The sequence below is a fragment of the Hoplias malabaricus genome, chromosome 13 (genome assembly GCF_029633855.1).
Source record: "Hoplias malabaricus isolate fHopMal1 chromosome 13, fHopMal1.hap1, whole genome shotgun sequence".
Classification (NCBI taxonomy): domain Eukaryota; kingdom Metazoa; phylum Chordata; class Actinopteri; order Characiformes; family Erythrinidae; genus Hoplias; species Hoplias malabaricus.
In genome coordinates, this window is record NC_089812.1 from 34021161 (window position 1) to 34048433 (window position 27273).

General features: G+C 42.4%; 1 protein-coding gene and 1 long non-coding RNA gene across 3 annotated transcripts in view; one reads left to right on the forward strand and one right to left on the reverse strand.

The window, feature by feature from the left end:
• Nucleotides 1-27273, reverse strand: part of LOC136664350 (uncharacterized) — a 44523-nt gene that overhangs the window by 3370 nt on the left and 13880 nt on the right. Inside the window, exon 3 of one of the 2 annotated variants that reach the window (XR_010795122.1) lies at nt 8951-9078. The exons of the other annotated variant lie outside the window; for it this stretch is intronic. This is a non-coding gene — a long non-coding RNA (uncharacterized lncRNA). Of the gene's footprint in view, nt 1-8950; nt 9079-27273 lie in introns of those variants that run through there. 2 annotated transcript variants of the gene reach the window in all.
• Nucleotides 1311-11144, forward strand: si:dkeyp-69e1.8 (uncharacterized protein LOC100001340 homolog). Its single transcript, XM_066641489.1, has 4 exons — nt 1311-1835; nt 2189-2280; nt 7165-7331; nt 8292-11144. The coding sequence occupies exons 2-4, from the start codon at nt 2202-2204 to the stop codon at nt 9123-9125; spliced, it is 1080 nt and encodes a 359-aa protein (XP_066497586.1). The 5' UTR covers nt 1311-1835; nt 2189-2201; the 3' UTR covers nt 9126-11144.

A 27273-nucleotide genomic window follows, 5' to 3' on the forward strand; every position in this document is an offset into this window, starting at 1 on the left:
CAATGTTTCATTACAACAAATTATTTCAGCCACACCAACCCGTTGCAGAAGGTATTTGGTATAAAAGTTGAAGTGTAGTCATACGGAGTTGTGAAGTAACATCTAACAGCCCAAAAAGTAATTACCCTTTTTATTCTGTACCTGAAAATAAATGATCAGCTTAGAGATACATAACAAATAATAAGGTGTTTGCTGGCAGAATTACATTCGAAACACTAATTTTCTGTGGTTCACAACCTAAACTTTAATTTTGTAAAGTTACACCAATTATCACTGTTAATATATTGCTAATTTCCTCTAGTCTCCGTTGTATTTTCAGTATTAAGTTGTATTATGCAGTATTACAGCATATTTAGAATTGTTTAATATTAACTTCACAATGTTATTGTCATTTTGACATTGTTGAATATGGCATGAAAAACAGAATGCTCTTTTATATAACAGACAATCGAATAGCCTGTACAGTGAGTAAAACAAAGCCCCACCCAGCGCTTCAGCACATGCTGCAGGGTGGACTAATACTCAGACGTGTGGCTGGATTACGACTAAAACCACTGTCCCCATTTCAAAACTCCGCCACTTTGCTTGACTTGGGCCCTTGACTCCCCACAGATCCATAGCAGACGCAACTAAGTTTACTTTGTGGTGTGAATTTCTCTGGTCATCAATTAAACATCTACAATTTTGTCTCCTAATGCAGTAAAAATAACTGCAATCCACCCAGACCACAGAAATATAGAAATCTATGAATGTGGTATTCCAGCCTCTGTCTCCAGCCACCTCTTTGCCTCGTATGTAAAGACTCCACCCTGTCGACTGACAAGATTGGTTCCTTAAATTTATGACATCAGACACCCTGGATGTGTGAATTTGCGTTTTAATGAAGACGACAATTGTGAAATGTAAAACCTCAACCATTAAGCTGACTTATGAATTATTACACTCTCAGTATGTTTGCAGAATATTTTAGGTATTATCTGCTCGAAATGAGGGTAGGTACATGAGCTTTGTCTGACGTAAACCAGGACTACTGACGTGCAGACTGACCAATTAAATGTTTACACAAAAGGTTATCGACCAATAACGGTAGCTCTACAGTCAGACCGTCCAATCAGAAGATTTTAGGCTACTTCACCACGCCCCCTTCTCACTCAAGCGAACCAATCGGAGTAGGGGAGGGCGGGACTAGTTTGTGAACGAAACTTCTCGAAGTTCTATGTAAGCTCTAGAAAAACAAAATGCCGGACGTTTGTGAAATTCCGCCCAGACTTTCTAAAAAAAGAGGACATGTCCGGGTAAAAGAGGACGTCTGTCACCCTAGATTTAGGAAATATTAATTATGTTAAAAATAATAAAAAAAAAATCGAGTTTCACTGGAGAATACCTAGCTCTTATCACCACTGTGAAAAACTACGACTCACTAAGCTTCTTCAGAGAGCATTTTACATTAAACAACACATTAACTCCGCTTACGTCTTAAATATTTAATTATGACGATGTTTTAAAGAACGGGTGAAATTCTCCTTTAAGGGGGCACTTGAACTACACAATACAGCGAATGTAAACAGCGCGGTTTAACTCTTGACTTCCTCGGAGTCTGCAGCTTCAGAACACAAGGCCAAAGCACTTCCTGTGGGATGTGTGTGAATAAAACGAGCTGGGGATGAAGAGAGAGGCTCTGTGACCGAACACGGTCATGTGTCAGAGGAGAGAAAGCGCCTTTGTGGTGTTTCTTTGGCACAACAGCGTCTGCTTACGGCCCCAGAGAACGAGGAAGTGCTGAGGAGAACCAACATCTGAGTACAGCTCGAGCGCAATCGAATCCTGCCTCAGAGGTAAGTTTTAAAGACATTAAAGTTCGGTTTTGGTTTACGTATGTCAGTGTTAAACATGTATGTGCTGCTAAACTTGTTCTAAAATATGTTGTGCTGCAAAAAAATGTCCAGAATATGACATCCTTTGGTTCCTGGCATCGAAAACATGAAGGAAACATGGGAAAGGTCTTGTTAAACGTACAGTATAGATTATTGTGCATTTGTGGATACATTCTCTTGTGCTGAGTCATTTGAACAGCCTATCCTCCATTTCTCTGCCCCACTCCCTTTTCTCCCAGAACACACCCTCTATCTCTCTCAGCAAAACGGTTTTTACACTCAGTAACACATACCTTTTTTATTATTATCATTAGTTCCCTGAAGACAATGGAAGAAACCCCAACACAAAAGCACGAGACAGAGGGAGAAGCAGAGAAAGACGAGAGAGAAGATCCTGTGGAGCAAGGTTAGAGTTGGCTATATTTTGTTGCTATTTCATTTTGAAGGCCACAGTTTGGCTGTCATGTCTCAGGACACGTCATATGAGAATGACTGTCATGTAAAAGTGTTTGTCAGAACTTGGGTTCCGTAGGAAAGATCACAACAGTAGAAGAGTTGTCCCCACGGCTGATTTGATACGTTAGGATCATATCAGGATTGTCGGTGCTACAGCAAACACATTTAAACTTAACAGATTGTGTCTGTTTATAGCAACGCAGCAAAGAATAGGAATACACACTCGTGAGACATACAACGGGTCTATTTATTAACTGGTAACAGTTATGCTACTTTACATGATTTAATATGTTCTTTAAAGGACCGTATAGACCAGATTTACCATGAAAGAGAGGAAAAACACTCATGCAAATAACCATTTATGTATTCAAATGATTAAATGCATCGCCACAGTTCTTTGGACTTTTACCAGACATGGGGCTAGTAGCTAAAACTTAGACACAAGTAAAAAATTGTTACTAAAACAATGAGTTGTAACGCAAAAGACAGCTTAATAAGAAAAAATGTAGCAGCTCAAAAAAGTACTTAAAAGCAACATCCAAAAGTTTGAGGAAATGCAGTTCTTGGTGGTTTGTTTACATCCAGAAGCTCTGTGTATTTTAAGGGGGAGAGGTATGTTTGGAGAGGAAAAAATGACTGTTGTATGTGCGTGGCTGAAGTTTAACTTGTCTGTACGTTTTTGTTCACTGTTTGATTTACCACAGAAACTTATTTGTAACTCTAGTTAAGTTTTGTAGCACTTTTTCTCTGTGTTTACTTTCATGTCGTTACCAGTCTCCCAAATTTTGTGTGTTCCTACCTAAATGATCTGAAAGAGCAAAAGTAAGTCAATATTACCCCCAGATGGGGCAGAAATAAAGCAATATCATCATCCCTTTTTTCATGATTATCAGTGTTTTGAGGTTTCTGTGCCCTGAGCAAAGAGAGAGGAAGCCTAGCATGTCTGAACGAGCCACTTTGTTTGTTTTTTCTTATTTACTGAGACTCTGGTTTTTAAACACATTAGGCCAGTCCAGTTCTATTTCTATCTAAATTCTAAAGCTCCAAATCACAAATCAGTACAAATACTGTCACTGGTGTAACATATAGGCTTAATTATTTACTGTATATGAAAGGCTAACATATAACTGAATAAAAAATATAACATTATGCACTAATAGCCTAGGGTGGCATGGTGGCGCAGCAGGTGGTGTCACAGTCACACAGCTCCAGGGACCTGGAGGTTGTGGGTTTGAGGCCTGCTCTGGGTGACTGTCTGTGAGGAGTGTGGTGTGTTCTCCCCGTGTCCACCTGCCACCCCCTCCAGGGTGTAATCCTGCCTTGGATTACAAAATCCCACCGCACGGTTACAGATAATGAATGAACTAATAGCCTGAATGAACAATAAAATTATTAGTTGACTACACACAAAGTACAAATCCTAGATACCGTAATTTAATTGGAACTACAGGGTGGGCCATTTATATGGAATTTATATATAATTACATTTATATGGGAATGGTTGGTGATATGAACTTCCTCTTTGTGGCACATTAGTATATGTAAGGGGGGGAACTTTTCAAGATGGGTGGTGACCATGGCGGACATTTTGAAGTCAGCCATTTTGGATCCAACTTTTGCCCCCCCCAATGGGAAGAGGGTCATGTGACACATCAAACTTATTGGGAATTTCACAAGAAAAACAAGGGTGTGCTAGGTTTTAACGTACCTTTATTCTCTCATGAGTTATTTACAAGTTTCTCTTTGTTTACAGCCATTGACTTGTCGCAGAGGTTAACACGTGAGGAGCGGATAGAAATTGTGTTGATGTCTGCTGAACGCAGTAACCGGGTCATTGCAGCAGATTTCAATGCAAGACACCCTACGAGACCACCCATCTGCCATGCTACAGTTAGCAAACTGCTTGCCAAGTTTCGTGAAACTGGTTCAGTGTCGGATTTGCCAAAATGTGCACGCATGAAAACGGTCACTAATGAAGAAACATCAGTGGCTGTCTAGCTTCATTCAGCAAGAGCCCACACCGTAGCACTCGCTGCATGTCACTGGAGAGTGGCATCAGTCGAACATTCCTTCGGCGGATATTAGCTACTCACAAATGGCACCCTAACAAACTCCAACTGCTGCAGCATCTCAATGAGGATGACCCAGATCGGCGCACTGAATTTGCAGAATGGGCAAAACAAAAATTGGAACAGGACCCTCAGTTTACACAGAAGATTTTGTTCAGTGATGAGGCAAAATTTTATGTGAATGGTGAAGTTAACAACAAAACCACCGCTATTGGTCTGACACTAGCCCACATTGGATAGACCCCTCCAAGACTGTTGGAAGAAAAAAATTGATGGTATGGTGTGGTATATGGGGTACAAAGATAGTGGGGCCATTCTTCATCAATGGAAACCTCAAGGCCACTGGATATGTGAAATTGCTACATGATGATGTGTTTCCCTCTTTATTCACTGAAGCTGGCACGTTCCCTGAGTTTTTCCAGTAAAGACAGTGCACCACCACATTATGGGTGTCAGGTCCGAGCATTCCTAGATGAACAGTTTCCTGTAAAGTGGATTGGTCGTCATGGGCCAGTTGATTGGCCTCCAAGGTCTCCCGATCTGACCCCCTTAGACTTTTATCTTTGGGGTCATCTGAAGGCAATTGTCTGTGCTGTGAAGATACGAGACGCGCAGCACCTGAAACTACGGATACTGGAAGCCTGTGCTAGCATTTCTCCTGCGGTGTTGCTATCAGTGTGTGAAGAGTGGGAGAAGAGGGTTGCATTGACAATCCAACAATGGGCAGCACTTTGAACACATTTTATAAGTGGTCAGAAACTTGTAAATAACTCATGAAAGAATAAAGTTACATTAAAACCGTTGTTTTTCTTGTGAAATTCCCAATAAGTTTGATGTGTCACATGACCCTCTTCCCATTGGGGGGAAAAAAAACAAAAGTTGGATCCAAAATGGCCGACTTCAAAATGGCCGCCATGGTCACCACCCATCTTGAAAAGTTTTCCCCCCTCCCATATACTAATGTGCCACAAACAGGAAGTTAATATCACCAACCGTTCCCATGTTATTAAGGTGTATCCACATAAATGGCCCACCCTGTACTTATAATTATTGTTAGAACAATTATTTATTTTACAGAAGAACCTTAGAAGAAACATGCTTTTCAGAACTGTAGACACTGAAGCAGTATCAGTGCTGGTCTAAGTGCTATTCTCTACACTAAGGCGTTCCTAAATAAGGGAGGAATCATATTTGTGTCAGATCTAATCTCATCTGCACCATTAATGGCTTTGAGGTGTGGAATGGCAGAACAGTCAGAAAAGCACACCCATGGAAGTTTGAAACATAATCATACTGAGGTGAGGTGCTCATACTCTGCCTTAGCCTGAGGCTAAACCTGTCATAGTGCAATAAGACACCGACGAGAACAGGCTAAACTAGCCCAGGCCTGTAATTCTCCAAAGACGCTCCTGTGAACAGCCTTGTTATAAGGTTATATGGTGTATTTAAGGCAGCAGTGGATAAAGGTATTTGGACGACTACATCTCACGTAGAGCTTTTATATTTCAACAATGTGCTGCATGTCGGCTGCCAGTAGATGGAGATGTTGCTTAATCATTCTCTGAGCCTGAGCTTTACAACTATCAGCTCTAGAGAAAAGCTTAAAATGTACAGTCCTGCCCCAGCTGCCCATAATGGATTCAAAACATAAGAAAATATTTGAAATTGCATGATGGCCTTTTCCAACTGCGTCTGCATGTGGGTGGTCTTTTTGTAGCTAAAACCCAACAAAGAAAATAATCAAACAATTTTGACATGTTTTCAAGCATATGGCGTTTGAGGTAGACCAGCTTGAACCTTTACTGGTTTATAAACAGGCGAAGATCACCGACTGACTTCTTTTTGAATTTACTGATGTATAGACAATATAAATACGCTTTAAAATGAGTTCAAACATAACGTAATCTTATCCAAGATCTTATCATCTAAAACAAAGATTGTCTAATGTAGTTTTGATTGTTTTCTTTTTCAATCACCTTTTTTAAAAGCCATTTGTTCAGGAGCGTAAAGATTAATCATCGAAGATTAGTCAGAAGAAGTGCAGTCGTACACAAGGGTCTGGAAACCAGCAAAAAATAGTAGCCAAATTATTTGGCTTCACTTGACTGGATTTTGTTAGAGCTGATATGAAACAACTACCATGGAACGTATTACCTGATACTGGATCAGCGTGTAAACTTAGGAAATGTAATAAAGAAAATCGTTCTGGAGAGTGCAAAGCTTAAAAAAAAAAAAGCAAATAGTTTCCAAAACCAAGACATTCATTACGTCACAAGAGGGAAATGTCTTGCATTTGAAACACATGCTTCACTCTATGCAAACTGTTAAAGCTTTTTGAAATATTTTTACACGATAAAAAAGTTAAATTTTTTAATGGTTTCAGGGCTCCACTAGCTTTTAGAAAGTTATTAAGTTTTAATATTTTATAAATTCTCAAACTGCACAATGGAGTTTCCAAGTTAAACTGCTGGGAATATGTTTTAAACAAAAATAATAACAAATGCTGACAGCAACCTTAAATATATTTTAATTTAAAATATTCACCAGAACACTTACATTATGTTGAATTTTTTAAATATTTATTTTTATCATAATTTTTTATGACTTGCCACACATTCCTGTTTGTAAGTTTAGTAGCTTAGGTGATCATGTGGATTTTGTACTTACACATTTTAACTGCTTTAAAACAACCTCATAAAAGGTGAAAAAGACGTCAAACGCTACCCACTTGTACATCCCACTGCGTTTCTCTCCTGTGTGTGTAGAGAGGGAGCTGAGGCTGGTGCTGCTGGGCTGGGCAGGCTCAGGGAAAAGCAGTGTGGGGAACACCATCCTCCGCTTTAAAGCCTTCAAAACCCGCCAGAGTGCAGACTCCAAGAAGCCGGTTTCTGTGGCGTGTGAGAAGAAATGTGCGAGTGTGGCGGGAAGACAGGTCAGAAACATTCTACAATTTCAATCACATTTACAATGTTGTCCTTTGGAGAATTTGAAACAAGACACGTCTTGTAATTTAGCTTTTCATATTTTGGTATGGAGCATGTCAGTGTTGGAACAAAAATGTATGTTTATTTTTGTCAATATCTTGTTTTGATAAGATTTAAATATTCCAGAAGATCTTTACATACTGTTATAATTAATGATAATATATAATAATAATATAATAACTGTCAAAATTGACATAGAATATATATATATATTTTAAACTCTATATTATTTTACCCATATTAATATGCTATATGCTCACAAACCAACAAATGTGACTATATGTTAATATGCCATATTAATATATATTATATTTAATGACATCTCAGTGTCTCCAGGCGTCTCATAAATGTGATATATTCCATCAGCTTCTGTTTGATTTATTTATTAAAGAATTATTTAGCCAAAGCATATAATAGATAACCACTGCACTAAATACTGTGTGGTCGTGAAGAGACAAAGGATATATTACAGTCATAAATACATCAGTACTGATGAGTGTTGGCGTTGGATAGAAATAATGTGTAGGGCAATACAAGGGGGTAAAAATCATTTATTAAAACCAATTCTAGAACAAGCAATGAAGCCTCCCACACGTACTGTGTGATTAGAAATTGTTCATTAGGTGTGTACTTCATCCTCTGGTGTAGTACAGTGACATAAGTAGAGTAAATCGGGTTTGTTGTGGCTCATTGAAGAACTTTAATTAAAAAACATATCAATTTAAACATATCAAATATAGAACAATATAAGGTTTTGTATCATTTTGGTCTGATACACAAGCTTTTATAGAGAAGTGGTCTTCGTATTATGTTATAAATACTATATTTGTATTTATACTCAGTATTATAATTTACATATAAACACAATTAAAGCAGATTATATTGTGTCTTAATATCTCTTTGTGCAGGTGGTTGTGGTAGACACCTCAGACTGGTTCTACTCAGAGCGCCCCCCGGAGGAAGTACATCGCCAGCTCTTTCTGTGTGAATCTCTATCAGCCCCAGGACCCCACGGTTTCTTGCTGTGTTTCCCTGACCGTCAGACAAACGAGCAGGACCTCCAAGCTCTGGATGCTTTAGAGGTGGTGTTTGGGCCGGAGTCTGTAAGCAAGCACACCATCGTTATATTCACTCATGCGGCAGAGCTTTCAAAGGATCCGACACTTGATGATCGCCTTAGTAGCGAACACAAAGAACAGCTGGAGCTGTTGAAGAAGTGCGGAGGCCGCTATCATACCCTTAAAGTCCAAGGAGAAGGAGAGGAGGTGGATGAGGAGGAAAGAAAGAGTGTGGAGGAGCTGCTGGAGAAGGTGGAGAAGATGGTGAAGGAGAGCGAGGAGGAGTTTTACACCTTCCCTCCGCTGCCGAAGATGGATTTAGGAGTGAGCGAGAGGGATGAACCTGACGGGAAGGACCTTGAGGAAGATGTTTCAGCTAAAACTGTGAGGAGGAGAGGAGGGGGAGAGGAGGAAGATGGATGTGAGGAGAATGGAGATGGTCAAGAGGTGTTGGAGGATGAAGAGAGCACGTTGTCTCCTCCCTCACCTCCTCCTTCTTTCCTGCGCTGGCTGTGGGACAGTGTGATTGGGCTGGTGATGATGCTGCCCACTCTTGTGAGGGGCAGCACGTTACTCGGCTCTCTCGTGGGGTTGTTTTTTGGAGGAGCCATGGGGGCTACAGTGGGCTCTGTGGCCACTGAGGTGGGCAGAAGAAAGAAAAACAACAAAGTAAAGTCACAGTGACGGTATTAGAAACACAAAGTCAGACAGAAATGACTTCTGTTTTTGTCCCTAAGGCTGTTACAGGAAGTCCTGGAGTGTACACACTTCACATTTTAGTTCATCTTTATGCGCTCTAACACACTTTAACTGATTCCAACTACTTTTCGAAGGGTCTGTGTAATTAATCCATTGGGATGTAACCAAAGTCTCCCAAAGTGGTGTGAGTTTAAAGGGGTGATTTTAAAGAAACAGATCAAATAATATCTCATGCCATTTTCAATTTTTGATATACTCCAAAATCACTTGGAAAATCACCATGGATACCTTTTTAAAGTTAAGATTTCGTTCAACCCAAAACCACAAGTGATTTATATGCAGCATTAATAAACGAAAATAGCCAAAATAATAGGCAGCACATTCATGATCGCACAACCTTTTTAGGTTCATCATCTCAAGGTTTTAAAACTTTTTGTATCCATGGTTACCACAGCAAACCACTCTGACTTTTGTTTCTTAAAGGTTTAGTTAAGCGTGGGATAGTCCCAGAGCACTACCGCTGAAAGACATTGACCAAGACTCAGAACCATGAGAAAGTCAGGTTTCTCAGGACTAATTTAATGCTTACGTTGTGATCTAGATTTAAGCTGAACGTTATAAAGACACTCAGAATAGATTTACGAGCACCTTAAAGCTACACACTGCAGCTTTCCAGTTCTTTTGCTGTTTTTTTGTTGGATGTAACAGAGAAGGTTTCAGACGTTGGCCGCACATGTATTATTGCCTCTTTATTGTGGTAAATTACTCCCAGACCAAGTCATCAAAATAAGTGTTGTAAACCCTTGACGGCTGTGATAGGACACCGAAACGTATTGCTATAATAGCGGTGTGTGTTAGCTTTATTATATCCCTCCATCAGGCGAAAGGGAAGAGGGAAAATGGCAAAGTAGAAACACTTATATCACCAAAGATACTACGTCAGATTACTACTAAATATTGTTTACAGTGCAGGTTTGGTTATAGACCATATTTCTTTTATTTAATCTGCAGATAAACACACACACACACACACACACACACCCCATATCAAACATTAGCAGTGTTTTACTGCATCTATAGATTTTCTGTTCTTTTTTCTCTGTTGTCTCTTGTCACTGAGAGCTGTGGTGCTCTAGTAATCAACATCTAAATATAAATATTTTCTTAAGCTATAGTTTTTGGGTTTTCTTCCTCAGTTATAAATCCCATAATATTCCCTACAAAGTATAAACCAAATATTTATTTATTTATTCGTGGTCTGTACGAGCTTCATCTTGGTCCGAGTACTGAGCAGACCTCGAATAATTGGGCGGAGTCAAGAACCTGTGCAGAACAAAGCTAAACTCATCATTTATGAATAACTAGTGTCATTTTATTAAAATAAATGAAGTGTGAGTTTTAAATCACAGGACAGTACAGGGTTTAGAAGTCTTCAATTCTTTCCAAATGCAGGTAAAAATATTGGAAAATGTTTGAAAAATATCTCAATGAATCTTTGGTGACAAATGACAACAGGTAATATTTTAAATTATGATTCAAATACTAAAAATACCAAGCCATTTTTTTGGAATGTACAGCGTTCATTAAATCCCAACCAACAGTTAAATCTCTGTTTATGTTCTTCCCGTGTCTCACCAGTCGAGGCCTGTGCTTTTACAGGGCAAACGCAAACGAATTAAAAGAAGCGATTCTCAACGCATCTACTGTAGGTTTATATGGGGTTCCACTGTAATTGAAAATAACTTCCTGTGGAGTCTGTTACCGATTGCAGTAACAGTATTCTTCACCGTACGGCAGACGTTAGACGTTAGGTCCTGTGTTAAACATATACCACACACTGTTTAAACAGCTCTCTGATCCACGGAGGAAATCAGATGCATTCCACTGGACGTCTCTGTATTTCTCAGCGTCATATGGCTCTCGTTTCTAACAGAGGGATGGATGTGTTACGCACAATTTTTTTTCTCTGTTGCTGCATGAAAAATGAAAATAAAGCAAATTGATCTGAATCACTGATCGAAGTCATGATCATTTTTTTTCTGCTGTTCGGTCACTGGAGGACCTGGTTTATATATTTGACGCAAGAAATTCTCACAAATGAGTGACGGAGAAATTCTGGTTTTCTTCTAAATGTAAGGCACTGGAAAGAAAATCAAACATAAAATGTGTCATAACTTGTGCACGCGATTCTATAAACAGCAGCGTTTCTTTATAAAGTGCAGGAGTATGTTCTCTACATGAAGGCTGTGTGCTTTTGGTCAATGCCCAAATGACTGCATTCAACTGGAAGCTGGTTGCGAATGAATTATGAGCAGATAAAGAGAATAGTTTGGAAGACGATAGTAGTTTTCTAAAGTTCCCTGCTACCGGTGGCTGTATCTTGGGGTGAGCGAGATCAGTAGATAAGTGTGTGTGTGTGTGTGTGTGTGTGTGTGGGGGGTGGTGTTATGCCATGTGGAGGAAGACAGCAGGCAGATAGAGATGTAGAATTATAGCAGTCTTTTCTCCTCTTTCCACCGCCCGCCCGCACGCTGTCTCTCTCTCTTTCTGTGTCTCTTACTCTTTCTTTTACTCTCTCTCTCATGCACACACACACACACACACATTCTCTCTTTCTTTTTGTCAGGGCAGGTTTATGGTTTTGACATTGATGTAAGTGATAGTCTGCTAAACCCATCAGTCAAAAAAAAAAAACCCATCCCTGTATTTGGGCCTTCTCTACAGCAAGGCGTTTCCGTACGTGGGTGGTCCACCCGGGCCGAGGGAGAGAGAAGAAAGTAGACTCACTCTCATGTTTCTGAGAGAGAGAGAGAGAAGTAGGGAGGGAGGGAGGGAGGCAACTTGCTCTTGGATACACATCTGTCTTCCAGATGTGGCCTCTGCAGTTGTTTGAAACAGGCAACAAAATAAAGGGGGGAAAAAAAGAAAGATTAAAAAATAAGGGAAAATTGGTGCTAAACAGGTTTTTATTGTGTGGGATTAGGGCTGCAGTTCAGCGCGGATTAGGGTGGAGCGGGCGGTGCGTGGACGTCCTCTCGGATGCTACGCTCCGAGCGGTGATGGAGTGTGGTCCCCTGCGTGCGCACGTTTGAGGATAGCGTGTTTAAAAAGAAACACCTGTCCAAATATTATTCTGTCCTATTGGACATGCGTCTGGGAGAAGACAGGCCGAGAGGGAGAGAGGGAAGGAGATGACAGAATGAATGAGCGACATTGGATAGGAGCAAGAGAAGCAACGGAAAGAATGAAAAGGAGGAGATGGTGAATTTGAATGGAGAAGGGCAAGAGATAAAACAAACACAAAGGCAGCGCTGTCCCACATCGGAGCTGGACGCACACAGATGTCCAAACACAGGGTGGACACAGTAGAGTGTCAACAAATATTTTAAACATATGCTATTCTTTTTTCAGAATCACGAAAATAGCCAAAGAAAATTATTTAGTGTGTCCTCCTTTTATTTTTACTGCGTCAATTTCAGGAACTTTACTTCAGCTACTTTCAGATCGTCTCTGATGTTTTGTACAGCACCGAATAAAAAGTATGATGTCATAATGTAACAGATCAGTGTTTGAATAAATTATGGGATGGGTCTTGTATGGGAACAATATCTTAAATGCAAGCCCTTTGCACGATAAAGCCATACTTTTAATCAATTATCAACCAAAGCTTCCAGTAGTTTAGTGTGCTACGAACAACTGCTTCTTAACAGGTCCCATGTTCCCAGAGAACCTAGAATACCTCAGCTCACTGCCACAGTGACATATGTAGAAGCGGTAGGGGTCAGCTCCCTGCAGGCACGTGCACATTGACCCTTGAACACCGACACTAAACTGATTTGTATGTGTGTACGACATGGGCCTACGTCCCCTGCGAGCCATGATTAAGGCAGTAGAGCCAGTAAAGTCTCCTCTCACCACAGAGGAGCAGCCGCCTGCGGAGGCCGCAATATTTCTCTGTTATCATCACGCCCCGTGGGCTGGAAACAGACAAAAAACCCAAAAGGAAATAAACAGGATGACACACTCTTTCCCCGAAGCACACGCAGCCTTCGCGTTTAGCTGCCAGCACACACTCTACACACCGCGAAAGCTCTTAACACTAATATATGGAGATGAATCACAGTAGAATTGTATTCTTTTAAGAGAAAGTAAACCTAGAAAGTATATCTCTTCTGCTCCTACAGTAAGGCGGTGGTGTTATAGTCAGAGGTTTGTTGCAGCAGCACAACTGGAAACGTGACTAAAAGCTATGAAAGTGATGATAGCTAGATCTGTGCGCGGATGGCCTGTAAACTGTGATCTACGCTCAGCAGAGACGCAAGCCCCCACGTGGAAAATTATTTTATAATGTCACATTTGTTGGTCTGTGAGTTATATATTAAAACGCAACATGTCAAAGTTTTTTCCACGCACCATAAATCAGTGACTTAGCTGTTAGCAGGCCGCGCAGCTAACCTACGCCAGAGCCAAAACACACAGGTCTGCTGATTCGCTGAAAAATGTGTTGTTGTTCTTCTTCTAAACCATGCTGGGGTCCAGTGGCCAGTTCAGGGATGGGAGAGCAGCGCTCCGCCTGCCCACAGTCCTCTCATCTTTTTCCTATTAGTGCTGTTTTGCTGTTCCTCCCTGTAGCGTGTGCATATGTCTGGCCTGCAGTGGTTCACAGTGAAGGCCTGAGTCTGCTCAGTATCCCCCGTCCACCAATGTAGTGTTGCGAATGTGATAAAGAAACCGTGTTAAAGAGTATTGTTGCTTCAGTGAACAGTCCCACACACCTTGACCAACGGTGAAGCAGTCCAGTCACCAACAAAGAAAATATAAACAATGAATGATAAGCTAGAACTGAAAATGTGAATCGAGGCTGAAAAAAGTAGATGCCTTGCCTTACAAATGCATGTTCTAGTTTTATTTGTTTGATGAAATTGTTTATTTAAGTGCACTAACACGACAAGCCCTGGTTGCAGCTCACACTGTGGGCATTACAAGTTTTAATCAAACTGAGGTAGCTCATGAATTGGGCCGAAATAGATTTAATTTCACTGATTTGAACATACTGCCTAAAGATTCACATGTCTTTCCCATTACATTTTTTTTTCCGTGTTGCCCTTGGGTTCCAATTTTTTACGCTATTGTTTTTAAAAACAGTGTGGTCAATGAACTGTTGTAAATAATTAACTGTAATAACATTTCGAATTAGATGTCAGGAAACAGCTGTACAGAAACTCGGATGCCTCCTATCACTAATGTTTGCTTCATGATTCTTTTGAGATATTTTGATTGAAATCGAATCTATCAAATCAGTTTAAAATAGAGCTTAAGTGACTTTTTTCCAATTCATTTTAGCAATGTTCAAATGTGTTCAGTTTAAATCGTTTCAAAAAAATACGTGAATACGAGTTCCACATATTTTCATCATAAAACTGAATGTATGAATTACTTTTCCGTTTTCTGATTAATGGCTTCTTGACATTTACCAGATGCAGCTCCAGAACATTTGTTTTTTTCCACTTGCCGGCGGCTGTTGTCCAGCCAATAAAACGTAGATAAAAGTTAATCAAACTTACTGATAAATAAGAAAGCACAGTCCCCAAAATAGACGGCCCTTTTAAGGGCATATGCAGCACTTACTTTTGTATGTACACACACAATCAGACCTGTTAACATTTACGAGAAGCTGGCAAAACTTCCATGTGTAAAATGGTGGTGTTTATTTATGGCTTTTCTCCTGCCAAACAAACGCTCTTGATTTTAAGAGATTTGCCGTAGAAGCCAAGAGTTTAGCCAGACTCGGTAATCGGTGGCAATCAAGTTTTTGTTTGGGCAGGTAGTAAAATAAACAGATAAGAATCATGGCCGTCTTAGAGAGTGCAAAAGACATACAAGTCAAAGCAGAGAGCTTGTTTTACATCAGAAACGGGCAGACTGTGCGCAACCTCACCTGGAACAACAAACACAGGTTTATGACTACTGTGGGACACAAAGCAAGAGCTTCAAAAGTGTATGGACTTCATAACAAAGTCAAACAAGGGCTGCCATTACAAGGTCTGGGCCAAAAACAATAGGTGAGGATGTACAATTCTCCAGAAGAAAACCACAACAGTCGGCAACAAATTATGGGCAAACTCACATTCCGTGGAGCCCTGCAATATACAGGAGCTATTGATTCATAGTCTAACACACACCAGTGGTCACCAGCCTTGCTTCCTGGACATCTGTGACTCTGCTCCTAATCCAAAACCTCAGATCTTACTTACCATTAATGATTTTTGTTTTTATGCACACAATAGGCCAATAAAGCCCTTAAGTATTGTAAGGAACTGGACTGAACCTAGACATACACAAGTGCTGTATAAAGTCTAGCCGTTCTAAAAGTCTGTTTTGGTCACAGCCGCATCGTCTGACTTTACTTTATGTGAAACACAGGAATTCACTTTTTCAGCATTAATACCTCTTTAAAATGTAATATTCATTTAATATTTTCACAAAACTGCATTTTTTATGCTACTATAGCTGATTTTATTTTCTACAACCCTGTCATCAGGGCGTAGTGACGCAGTCACACAGCTCCAGGGACTGGAGGTTGTGGGTTTGATTCCTGCACCGGGTGACTGTCTGTGAGGAGTGTGGTGTGTTCTCTCTGTGTCTACGTGGGTTTCCTCCGGGTGACTGTCTGTGAGGCGTGTGGTGTGTTCTCTCTGTGTTCGCGTGGGTTTCCTCCGGGTGACTGTCTGTGAGGCGTGTGGTGTGTTCTCTCTCTGTTCGCGTGGGTTTCCTCCGGGTGACTGTCTGTGAGGCGTGTGGTGTGTTCTCTCTGTGTCTGCGTGGGTTTCCTCCGGGTGACTGTCTGTGAGGCGTGTGGTGTGTTCTCTCTGTGTCTGCGTGGGTTTCCTCCGGGTGACTGTCTGTGAGGCGTGTGGTGTGTTCTCTCTGTGTCTGCGTGGGTTTCCTCCGGGTGACTGTCTGTGAGGCGTGTGGTGTGTTCTCTCTGTGTCTGCGTGGGTTTCCTCCGGGTGACTGTCTGTGAGGCGTGTGGTGTGTTCTCTCTGTGTCTGCGTGGGTTTCCTCCGGGTGACTGTCTGTGAGGCGTGTGGTGTGTTCTCTCTGTGTCTGCGTGGGTTTCCTCCGGGTGACTGTCTGTGAGGCGTGTGGTGTGTTCTCTCTGTGTCTGCGTGGGTTTCCTCCGGGTGACTGTCTGTGAGGCGTGTGGTGTGTTCTCTCTGTGTCTGCGTGGGTTTCCTCCGGGTGACTGTCTGTGAGGCGTGTGGTGTGTTCTCTCTGTGTCTGCGTGGGTTTCCTCCGGGTGACTGTCTGTGAGGCGTGTGGTGTGTTCTCTCTGTGTCTGCGTGGGTTTCCTCCGGGTGACTGTCTGTGAGGCGTGTGGTGTGTTCTCTCTGTGTCTGCGTGGGTTTTCTCCGGGTGACTGTCTGTGAGGCGTGTGGTGTGTTCTCTCTGTGTCTGCGTGGGTTTCCTCCGGGTGACTGTCTGTGAGGCGTGTGGTGTGTTCTCTCTGTGTCTGCGTGGGTTTCCTCCGGGTGACTGTCTGTGAGGCGTGTGGTGTGTTCTCTCTGTGTCTGCGTGGGTTTCCTCCGGGTGACTGTCTGTGAGGCGTGTGGTGTGTTCTCTCTGTGTCTGCGTGGGTTTCCTCCGGGTGACTGTCTGTGAGGCGTGTGATGTGTTCTCTCTGTGTCTGCGTGGGTTTCCTCCGGGTGACTGTCTGTGAGGAGTGTGGTGTGTTCTCCATGTCTACGTGGGTTTCCTCCGGGTGACTGTCTGTGAGGAGTGTGGTGTGTTCTCTCTGTATCTACGTGGGTTTCCTCCGGGTGACTGTCTGTGAGGAGTGTGGTGTGTTCTCTCTGTGTCTACGTGGGTTTCCTCCGGGTGACTGTCTGTGAGGAGTGTGGTGTGTTCTCTCTCTGTCTACGTGGGTTTCCTCCAGGTGACTGTCTGTGAGGAGTGTGGTGTGTTCTCCCTGTGTCTGTGTGGGCTTCCTCCAGGTGCTCCGGTTTCCCCCACGGTCCAAAAACACACATTGGTAAGTGGATTGGGGACTCAAAAGTGTGAGTGTGTGAGTGAATGTGTGTGTGTGTGTGTGTTGCCCTGTGAAGGACTGGCGCCCCCTCCAGGGTGTATTCCTGCCTTGCACCCAATGATTCCAGGTAGGCTCTGGACCCACCACAACCCTGAACTGGATAAGGGTTACAGGTAATGAATGAATGAATGAACCCTGTCATCACTGACACAGAGAAATCAGGAAAATGTTGCAATCTCAAATAATCCAACCGATAGAGAACTGTACCACATGCTTAAATGAGCGGCAAAGGTGGCTACCCGCTGCCTCAGGTGTGTGTGTTCACCGCCATGGATGGGTGTAATGCCAAGGTCAAATTTCATTGCACCGTACAATGATCTTAAAGCACGAATTCACTTTCTTTTAACACTTTAATTGTCACAAAGCTTACACTATCCAAAGGTTTGGTGACACCCTTTATAACTACTAAATTCTTCTAAACTGAGTTCACTTTAGATGCCAAGTCCTGACTTGAGGGTATAAAGCCTCTCAGCATTGACTTATATAAAGGTCTCTGTAGTGATGGAGCTATTAGAATTATGTAAGAAAAAGCCTGTAAATACTCAGACAACTATACATTTCATGAAGGTTCCCACTGGACAAAGATGGCATGAACCAAACAAGGAGAGGATGTCTGAAAATACAGGAAGCCTGAAAAGCAAGGGATACTGTTACTGGCTGAAGTATGTGAAAGCTGGCCTGGTTTTACAGTAGACGAAAAGACTGCTGATGGACAAGCTGCAATTACATAGAAAGAAACGCTCTCAGACAACACAGCAAAGAAGATCAAACTATCCAGTGCATGTGAAAGTGAGTGAGAGAGTGTCAGTGAAAACTTGCAGGTCTGCAGAGCAGCAAAGCTTTGAAAGTCACAGAAGACAAGGACGAGGGAAAAAGCATGTCTGTGTGTGTGCTCGGGTTTTAAAGAGTGTTGCGGTTTCACCACACACACCTCCCATGAATATGGCCTTGAGAGATCTCAAAGAGAGACTAATGTGAGGACTAACAAGCCTTTCCCCTAAATCAGAAGAGGACGGGGGGCTTAGCCAGGATCTGAGCGGAGCTTTGCCTGATTAATCGTGAGGGTCTCGCCAGCTGACAAGTGCCGCTGGCAGCACACGGGCGCGGTGAGACTCCTGTTTGAAGTCGGAGGGGAGACGAAGGGGGGCATGGGTCGTGTTTGAACACCCGGTGGAGAGACCCGCGGTCTTTGTAATGGACCCCGTCCTGCGGTTGGAGAGCGGCTAAGGGTCAGGCCAAAGTAAGCATGATGTTCCTCCCACACTGGGAGAGGGTTTCTGGCAGGGATGAAGCCTACGTCAGTGTTTCTCAGTCCAATCTTTTGGACTCACCAGACGAGTGATATCTTTGCTCTTTGTCAGCCTCCAACACACCTGACTCCAGCCATAAATAACACTGGATGCTAACTGAGGTGGTGGGAGCAAAGCTAGGGAAAAAAATTTGAACCATCTGTTGGATCCCATAAAGTGGATGAGAAACTCCGGTCTTATGTGATATTCAGGTAATTGTCCGTATCACAACCAGTCAATATGGATTTGCATTTAGTTGCTATCCAAAGAGGCGGTACAGTGGTGCAGCAGGAAGGTGTCGCAGTCCCTCAGCTCCAGGGACCTCTGTGAGGAGCTTGGTGTGTTCTCCCTGTGTCTGCGTGGGTTTCCTCCGGGTGACTGTCCGTGAAGAGTGTGGTGTGTTCTCCCTGTGTCTGCATGGGTTTCCTCTGGTTGCTCCGGTTTCCTCCCACAGTCCAAAAACACACGTTGGTAGGTGGATTGATGACTCAAAAGTGTCCGTAGGTGTGAGTGTGTGTGAGTGAATGTGTGTGTGTGTGTGTGTTGCCCTGTGAAGGACTGGCGCCCCCTCCAGGGTGTATTCCTGCCTTGCGCCCAATGATTCCAGGTAGGCTCTGGACCCACCGCGACCCTGAACTGGATAAGCGCTTACAGATAAAAACTTAAAGCGTTTAAAGAATAAAAACATTTTATATTGACTCCAGTTGAAAGTCAAGAAAGTTTGTTCCTTCTGTAAACTTGCTATTTTGGAGATACATGCTTTTCTTTAAAAAATATATATAAAATATATAATAAATCTAGTGTAAATAGGAATTAATATTAAAACAGATGCTGAAGACCAATCAGAAGACAACATAGTTCTTATAAATTCATACAAATGTTTGCTACATCTACCTTACCATTGCTTGCAATACGATCAATACCTGTCTACTGGCAGGTTCTAGCTTACCATTTTGCTAGCCTTGAAAAGCATAAATATATTCATAAATGAAACAAAATCTGAAAGTAAATTACACCTATAACACATATTTATGTAGCTAGCTGAATGTTAATTGGCTTGAAATGCTTGCTAGCTTAGCCTTGCTAACTGTGATTAGATCAGCTAGTTACAGCATTCCCATTACTTAAATCTGGATTTACAGTCCTCCCCTTTGGATCCTGCTGTGAGAAATGAGACAAGGCCAAGACAAGCCTAGATCTGGCAGAGGAGAACATCTTGCCCAGCATGGAGGCCAGGGGCTTAATCTTCTCACAATCACCACATGAATGGGAGGAAAAGGACACAGATAACTTCAGCTTCAACTTCCCACTTCATGATGACTTGATGACTTCATGTCAGCTCAGTCAGGGAGCAGTTGCTCAGTTCATGGCCTGTATCATTCGAGTCATACTCAGTCAGAGGATCATGAAAAGCCTGAAAGGGAAAAAGACAATGGAGCGACCACATCAGACAGGGCTGTTTTGAATTGAGATGGAGGGAGCAGCATTAGGACTAAATGGGCCAGGCTGCAAGACATCTTGTCCCGAGCCCAGCGCTCAACTACGAATTAGTCCTCAAAGTGAGTGACTAAGCCCTAACCAAAGTGAAGCTGAGCTGAAAATCAGCAAACGTGCAGAAAGACACCCCAGGCTCGGATTGATATCCTATCATCTGTGTCCCGTGGGTATTACCCCGCCGCGCCACTTCAAAAAGACAGCAAATGCAAAACACACATCCAGGGCCTTGAGCTATAACAAGGGCCTCAGGGCCAAGGGCCATCAGAGAGCGCACCAGGACACGCAGCAACAGTTCCCACTTCATTCCGATACGGTCCAGCTCCAGCACAGTAGAAACAGGTCCCAAGCAACAGTCTAGCCCAGAAAATGAGAGACAGAGAGAGTGAGAAACAGAGTGAGAGACAGAGACCTTCAATCTGAAGTCTGAAATAAAACAGCAGAATTCTGTCCCAAATGCCAGACCTCTTATTTGCCGTGCGGTCCCTTTGAACGCAAGCATTCGGTGTGAGACATGAAAGAGTGAGAGTGAAATAAAATCATGAAGAAATAATGATGACTACTGCACTAAAAAAAACAAAGCTTTGGCTGCATTATGTTTAAAGCTGGAGAATATATGATATAAAAGATCTGAAATGATTATGGATATTCGTCTTGACATTAGAATTATAAATGCCATTTTGAATTACTATATTTATGTTACATTCCATATTTATCTTGTAGATGTATATTTTAATCATTGTACATTTTATTTACACTCTACAAAGAGGGGCTGAGGTCTGCACTCTTTCTTCTTTAGCCAGTTCTAAAGTTAATTTAATACTAGTTACAGCAAATACAAAAACTCAGCACCACATGTCATTAATTTAACGCACACCGCAGCATCACCCGAGCAGGCCGGTAGTTTTGTGTGACATGATGTCCAAGGTTTCTAAAACAGAGCACTCAGAAAAAAAAATCAAATGACATCTGTCTCTATCCTAAAATGCAAGACCATATTCAAAACACATTAAGACATCATAGCATCACACACAGAGTGAGAGAAAGGGAGAGTGAGCGAGACAAACACTAAAGTCTTAATTTCAAGAATCAGAAATACACTCAGAAATACATTGAATACAAGTAAATTAATGGTTGAAGGTTTATAAATCTCCTAAACTAGTGCTTCATCCAGTGTCCTGACCAACCCCTCATGCTCTAGATCTATTATACAAACAAACACGAAGTATATACACTGTATTAATATATATCCACTGTATATTTTCTATACGATATTTTTAACTAGATACTTTCTGCAGAAATATTGCAAAAATTTTAAAGGCTAACACCTCTTAATGGACCTCCATGAATATTTCACATTATTGTAGTTACTGACAGATATAAGTATGAATTAAAATGAAAATAGCAGCTTAATTTGCTTTAAAACTGACAATTTTATTAAATTGACGGAAAAACCCGAGCTCGCTACGGAAATTCTTGAACGTCACTGGTGGACAACAGCCGAACAACGCCGCGGTAAAACACCGTTATGACTGACTGTTATGACAGTATCTAGCTAAATAACCAACATTATTCATGACAATAGCCTAGCAATAAGCTAAACTCAAATGTAGAGGTACCGTTATTCTTGTAAATGTGATCGAAGTCGAACTCGAATTCATCCGACACTATAAACCTCCGTAATGCAGCTACGTAGCCGAGTATAATCTGAGATACCGAGTTTAGCGAGTCAAGCTAACGTTAACTAACACCAACTAAAACAGGCGAAGTGAGTGTCCTCACCCTGTTTACCTCCATGTTACAGAGGCTCTTGAACACCTTTCGTTGGTGTCCTTACATGCCCATATTGTTGGAAAAGCGCCAGTGAAATGAGCTACAGATAACGGAGTGAGCGGAGGGTCCTTCACAACACACCTTTTCGTCATTTTGCATTAAATTAAGTGCAGCTTCTAGAGTTGTTGTCCACCATCTACGTCACAGGAAAGACGCCTATTAGCTTCCGTTGGGGGGGGGGGAGGGGGGACCAACGGTCTTTTAAACCTTATTCCTTGAATTAGTAAGAAATAACGTGTTTTCTGACTATCAATAAACACAAGTTAGGAACTCAAACTCCACTGTATTTATTAGTTTGACACTTTCATAGAGCTGCTGCTTAGCCTTTAAGTCCAGTTGAGAATCAGTTGTGGCCAGTTAGTGTTGTTGCTCTGAGGGTTAAAGACTAAAAGAATCACTACAAACGGTTAACATTAAATTTAAATAAAGTTGCAAAATTATGTAAATAAATTAAAAAATAAACGAGTTGATATTTTTTTAGAAAATTAATCTCTGAAAATAACTCTCTAAACATAATGCAGTGTTTAAAAAAAAAAAAAAAAAAACATTAACAAATACTGTTTTTTTCCGCTGCCTGACGTGCAGATACCCATCTGTAATTGGAGGCTAAAGATGATAATATGCATTCTTGAGCGCAATATGAAAGGATCATTATCTACTTAATCATTTTAAATATGCATTACTGCAGATGTGCTCGCTTTTGTGTTGTGGTCTATAGGCCATCAGGGTGGGACTGGAATAAATGTGTGTGTGTGTGTGTGTGTGTGTGTGTGTGTGAGAGAGAGAGAGAGCATGAGAGCATACACATACGAGACAAATGGAGGGAGAAACAGACGCACTGTGGCCACTTTGAAGTGTTTTGATTCTAGAGCTTAGAATAGACACAAGGCCAAAAAAAAGCATGAATCGAAAAGGGTGAACGTCTGCTCAGAGACCACTGGAGAGCTGCGGGTGTCGCTCCAGTGATCCCCCCCAGACTCAAACCCATTCATGTGTGCAGACCATCAAGCTGTCCGTCAAGGCCTCTGATGCAATTGGAAAAGATATCTACTTAGGAACAGAAAAGAAAAAAAAAAACTTCCCCAAACTTCCTGAGTGATGCAGCCCTCTTTAGAGGAAACAAAACACCCCCCACCACATCTGAATCTTTGTAGTAATTCTTCCTATTCCAGAAAGGGGGGGAAAAAGTAAGACAAAATAGAGAGAAAGTAGCGTTTGTGTGATCGAAGAACTGTGAGCAATATGCTCCCCATATGTCTGACTTCTGCCGCTGTCTTTCAACCCAGCTTATGTTTTTGTTTTTCATGGAATTTGGCTTTTCTCCACTCATCTATTTATCTATCCTCGTTTTTTCCCCTTGCTCTTGGGTTTTCGACATGTATCATCAGTATTAACAGAGGCCCAGACTGATGGTGACAGCCCATCACTTAGCAGTGATTTCGATTCATCAATAGCCGACAAGGAGGAAGGAATAAAAAAAAAGTTTAGATGGAAGTGGAAGGCTGTGAGGCTCATGAAGAGAGAATACGCTGCCGCCAGGATGTAGCATGAGACTCGTCAGCACCAATGTGTGAGCAATGGCTAAGTCTGTTAGCTGAGTCCAAACGCCAGACCTCTGCAGGCCACAGTTAACAGAAGAAACCGAGTCAAAAATCAAACTGCATAGTGTCAACAGCACTGTGTAAAACGCTGAGACATTTGTTAAATTTACATCAGTCTGCAAAATATGTGATAGTTCTGAGGAAATAAGTTAGAAGATACTTGCATAAGGAAGGGGAAAGTCAAAGAAAATATGTCAAAAATAAAAACCGGAGCTTTAAGATTAGTGCAAAAACGTATTGAAAAGTAAACATTAATTCATTCATTCATTCATTATCTGTAACCCTTATCCAGTTCAGGGTTGTGGTGGGTCCAGAGCCTACCTGGAATCATTGGGCGCAAGGCAGAAATACACCCTGGAGGGGGCGCCAGTCCTTCACTGGGCAACACAGACATACACACACCCTCTGTCTGTGAGGAGTTTGGTGTGTTCTCCCTGTGTCTGCGTGGGTTTCCTCCGGGTGACTGTCCGTGAGGAGTGTGGTGTGTTCTCTCTGTGTCTGCGTGGGTTTCCTCCGGGTGACTGTCCGTGAGGAGTGTGGTGTGTTCTCTCTGTGTCTGCGTGGGTTTCCTCCGGGTGACTGTCCGTGAGGAGTGTGGTGTGTTCTCTCTGTGTCTGCATGGGTTTCCTCCGGGTGACTGTCCGTGAGGAGTTTGGTGTGTTCTCCCTGTGTCTGCGTGGGTTTCCTCCGGGTGACTGTCCGTGAGGAGTGTGGTGTGTTCTCTCTGTGTCTGCGTGGGTTTCCTCCGGGTGACTGTCCGTGAGGAGTGTGGTGTGTTCTCTCTGTGTCTGCGTGGGTTTCCTCCGGGTGCTCCGGTTTCCTCCCACGGTCCAAAAACACACATTGGTAGGTGGATTGGCGACTCAAAAGTGTGAGTGAATGTGTGTGTGTTGCCCTGTGAAGGACTGGCGCCCCCTCCAGGATGTATTCCCGCCTTGCGCCCAAAGATTCCAGGTAGGCTCTGGACCCACCTTGACCCTGAAATGCATAAGTGCTTACAGACAGTGGATGGATGGATGGATGGATATTTTTGTTAAACCCCCTGAATTTAAATCTTCTCCATTTTAATTCCACTGTTACAACGGCCTATTTCTGAAAATGGCGTCGCTATCCAAATACCTCTTGGACCAAGCTGTATTTGTTAGATGTGTGTAATATGGCTCCTCATGAATAATGCCTATTACACGAGCCCCTTAAAATGTCAGGCATACAACATACTAATGCTTATAATTTAGAAACTACATTTGAACTGGCAAGGAGTTCTTCTTATGTCATAGAAGTGTGTAATAAAATGTGGGATCCCCTGGAGGGTCCTGGCCATTTAAGAAACATAATATTGCCAAGAGTAGTTGAAGTTAAACAAAAGACAGCAATTGTTGTAATGGATTTCATTCACGAGGAACCAATAAAGACATTTAATTCATTTAAATTCAAAGCACTATTGTTTTTTCTTCTCAGTGTAGGTTGGTACCCACTTGTGGGTAGTTGCCATTTGGACCTCAGCTGCAGAACTCTTATGGTTATGATTATTAGGCTCAGAATGCCTTAAAGTGCAACATAACTGCCTTAAGATCTTGAATGTCTGAGTTACAGTGAGAGTTAGCAGCATGTCCATCTGTCCCTCTGTAGACTTGAACACAGCACTGATGACATACTTTAATACTTTTCACTCTGATGAGAGGGCTGTGTGTGTGTGTGTGTGACAAACAGGGTGGTCTGGCTCTGAACGACTGTCACGACCAAACAGTCCCTGACACTTGGACCACCCTGTTCTATGTGCGGCGTTAGAGGCGATAACAAAGACAGCATTGACAGTGACCCTCACACGGCTCCCTAAAGCTTCTGACCTCTACACACGTGCTCTCTGAAAGAACACACACACACACGTGTGCACATGCACATACACACACACACACACAAAAACAACAAAACACAGGAACAAAAAAAAAACTTGTTACTAGTGCACTGTCCTACACACAAACACACACACACTGGGCCAGATGTGTTTATGTGCACAGACACATGTATTTGGATATGACTGCAGTATCACGTTTTTTAGACAAAATCTGTGTATAAATGTGTTATAAATAGTCCAGGTTTTAAAAAACTGACACAAAACTGGTGGCCACAACTTCCATAAACTAACTCTTTTCTGTAGAACACACTGGTAAAATGCGTCTGGTGCTAAAGTCTGAGTCAACAGGCTTTGTCTAGTTCTAACACACCCCCACACACTGACACCGGTCTCTCCATATTTCCGTACACTACCAATGCCCCTAGAATCCTCACGGTCAGTTTGTACTACACATATCAAAGGCATTCATCTCCTTTTTAGTGTTCCTATCTTTGTGGGGTAGCAAGATAAATACACGTACACACAGCCTCCTCGTTCTCAACCTCCCACATTTAAGCTCAGTGGAATGCATCTCAGGTGCAAGGGGTGTGCTGGTTCAAATTAGTGGAGTATAAATTAGCGTGGCTTTCCCCTGCTTCTATCTAAACATTCGCTGTCTCCCATTCCACACTGCTTAACCCCCACTCCCTCCTTTCCCCACCAGCGATCCCTCCACACCTCTCTCTGTAGCTGACCCCCCGTTCTATACTTTCTCCCTCCTCTCCTCACCACATAAATTTCTGCTCTTTACAGCCCTGTTTCTGCACCCCCCCCTTTACCACATGCTCCTTGGATCTCCTACTGCACACTAACTCTGCTTCTGTGGCAACAAACTCAGCGACCACTATTCAGACCCGCCTGGTCCTTTCTGTTTAATCCCACTGCATGGTGACACTCATTTATTTTTATACGATGTGTGAAATGGTGTAGAGATAGAGGCACTGCAGTCCATTTGCTGCCTAGCGCTATTGGTGTTGGTCGTCCTCTACCTTTTATCAATGGTCAGTTTCTTCTCTTGGCTGAGATTTTCTTTTCGTATCTGCTCTCTTACTTAGCTTAACGTACTCATACCAACACCACACTGCATCACTGCAGGGGAAACAGATTCATATAATACCTGGCTGCATGGTGCTGTACCCCTATAAGGTAAAGTAATCAGTGAGTGAAGGTACATGGTGGGTGTTTGTAATGAAGGGGGTTGGGCTTGTATTGTCACAATCAGGTTTTTCATTTGAACTATTTTTGCAGCAATATATTTACTTATTATGTGTTATAATTATTTTCTCCCATTTGCTTGTTTTTCTTGTTCAGACGTACATCATGATCAGTTTAACTAAAGCTAGTCCAGAGGTCATCCTGGTAATCGGAGTTCACATCTGTCCAAATAAATAGTTTGTAGTGGCATCACCATTTTGACATTTTGATCCTTCATCATCTTCATCTTCTTGCTCTTTTTCCACATTCCTTGGCTCGGCACCTGTCATCCTCGTGTGCGTGTATCTCCCTGTGCGTTTTTTATGAGCTCAGGCAGGAGCCTCATGCGCACAGCGTGCTGTAGGGGGATTAAATTTACGGAGCATGTCCTCCCGCAACGGCACACGTACACCAGGATCAAATGCTCCCAAGGTGTTCATGCAAGCACAAGTCTATATTTTCTTTTCATGGCAACGCTCTCATTTTTACAGCACACCAAGACCTTGGTTTGCCCTCAGAGTAGTCCCTTTATGAGCAGCAGATCGTCCGGGGGCAAGCCAAGAAAACACGGCCTAGGCCGTTTTATGGAACTCTTGGGACCGAGTCATGGGAAGAGACCCCCCTTAAATAAAGAGAGAAGTATGGTTCAGGTGCAGGCTCTACCTCCCCAAGTGTCACAGAGAGAACGTGAGAGAGACAGAGTGGACAAGAAGAAACAGCAGTGGTGATGGGGAGTGGG

Bases quoted from the DNA above. Each gene is read 5' to 3' on its own strand.
- si:dkeyp-69e1.8 (XM_066641489.1), top strand. From the start codon at position 2,202: ATGGAAGAAACCCCAACACAAAAGCACGAGACAGAGGGAGAAGCAGAG. The intron at 2,281-7,164 runs GTTAGAGTTGGC...CTGTGTGTGTAG, and splicing joins AGAAGATCCTGTGGAGCAAG to AGAGGGAGCTGAGGCTGGTG. The intron at 7,332-8,291 runs GTCAGAAACATT...CTCTTTGTGCAG, and splicing joins CGAGTGTGGCGGGAAGACAG to GTGGTTGTGGTAGACACCTC.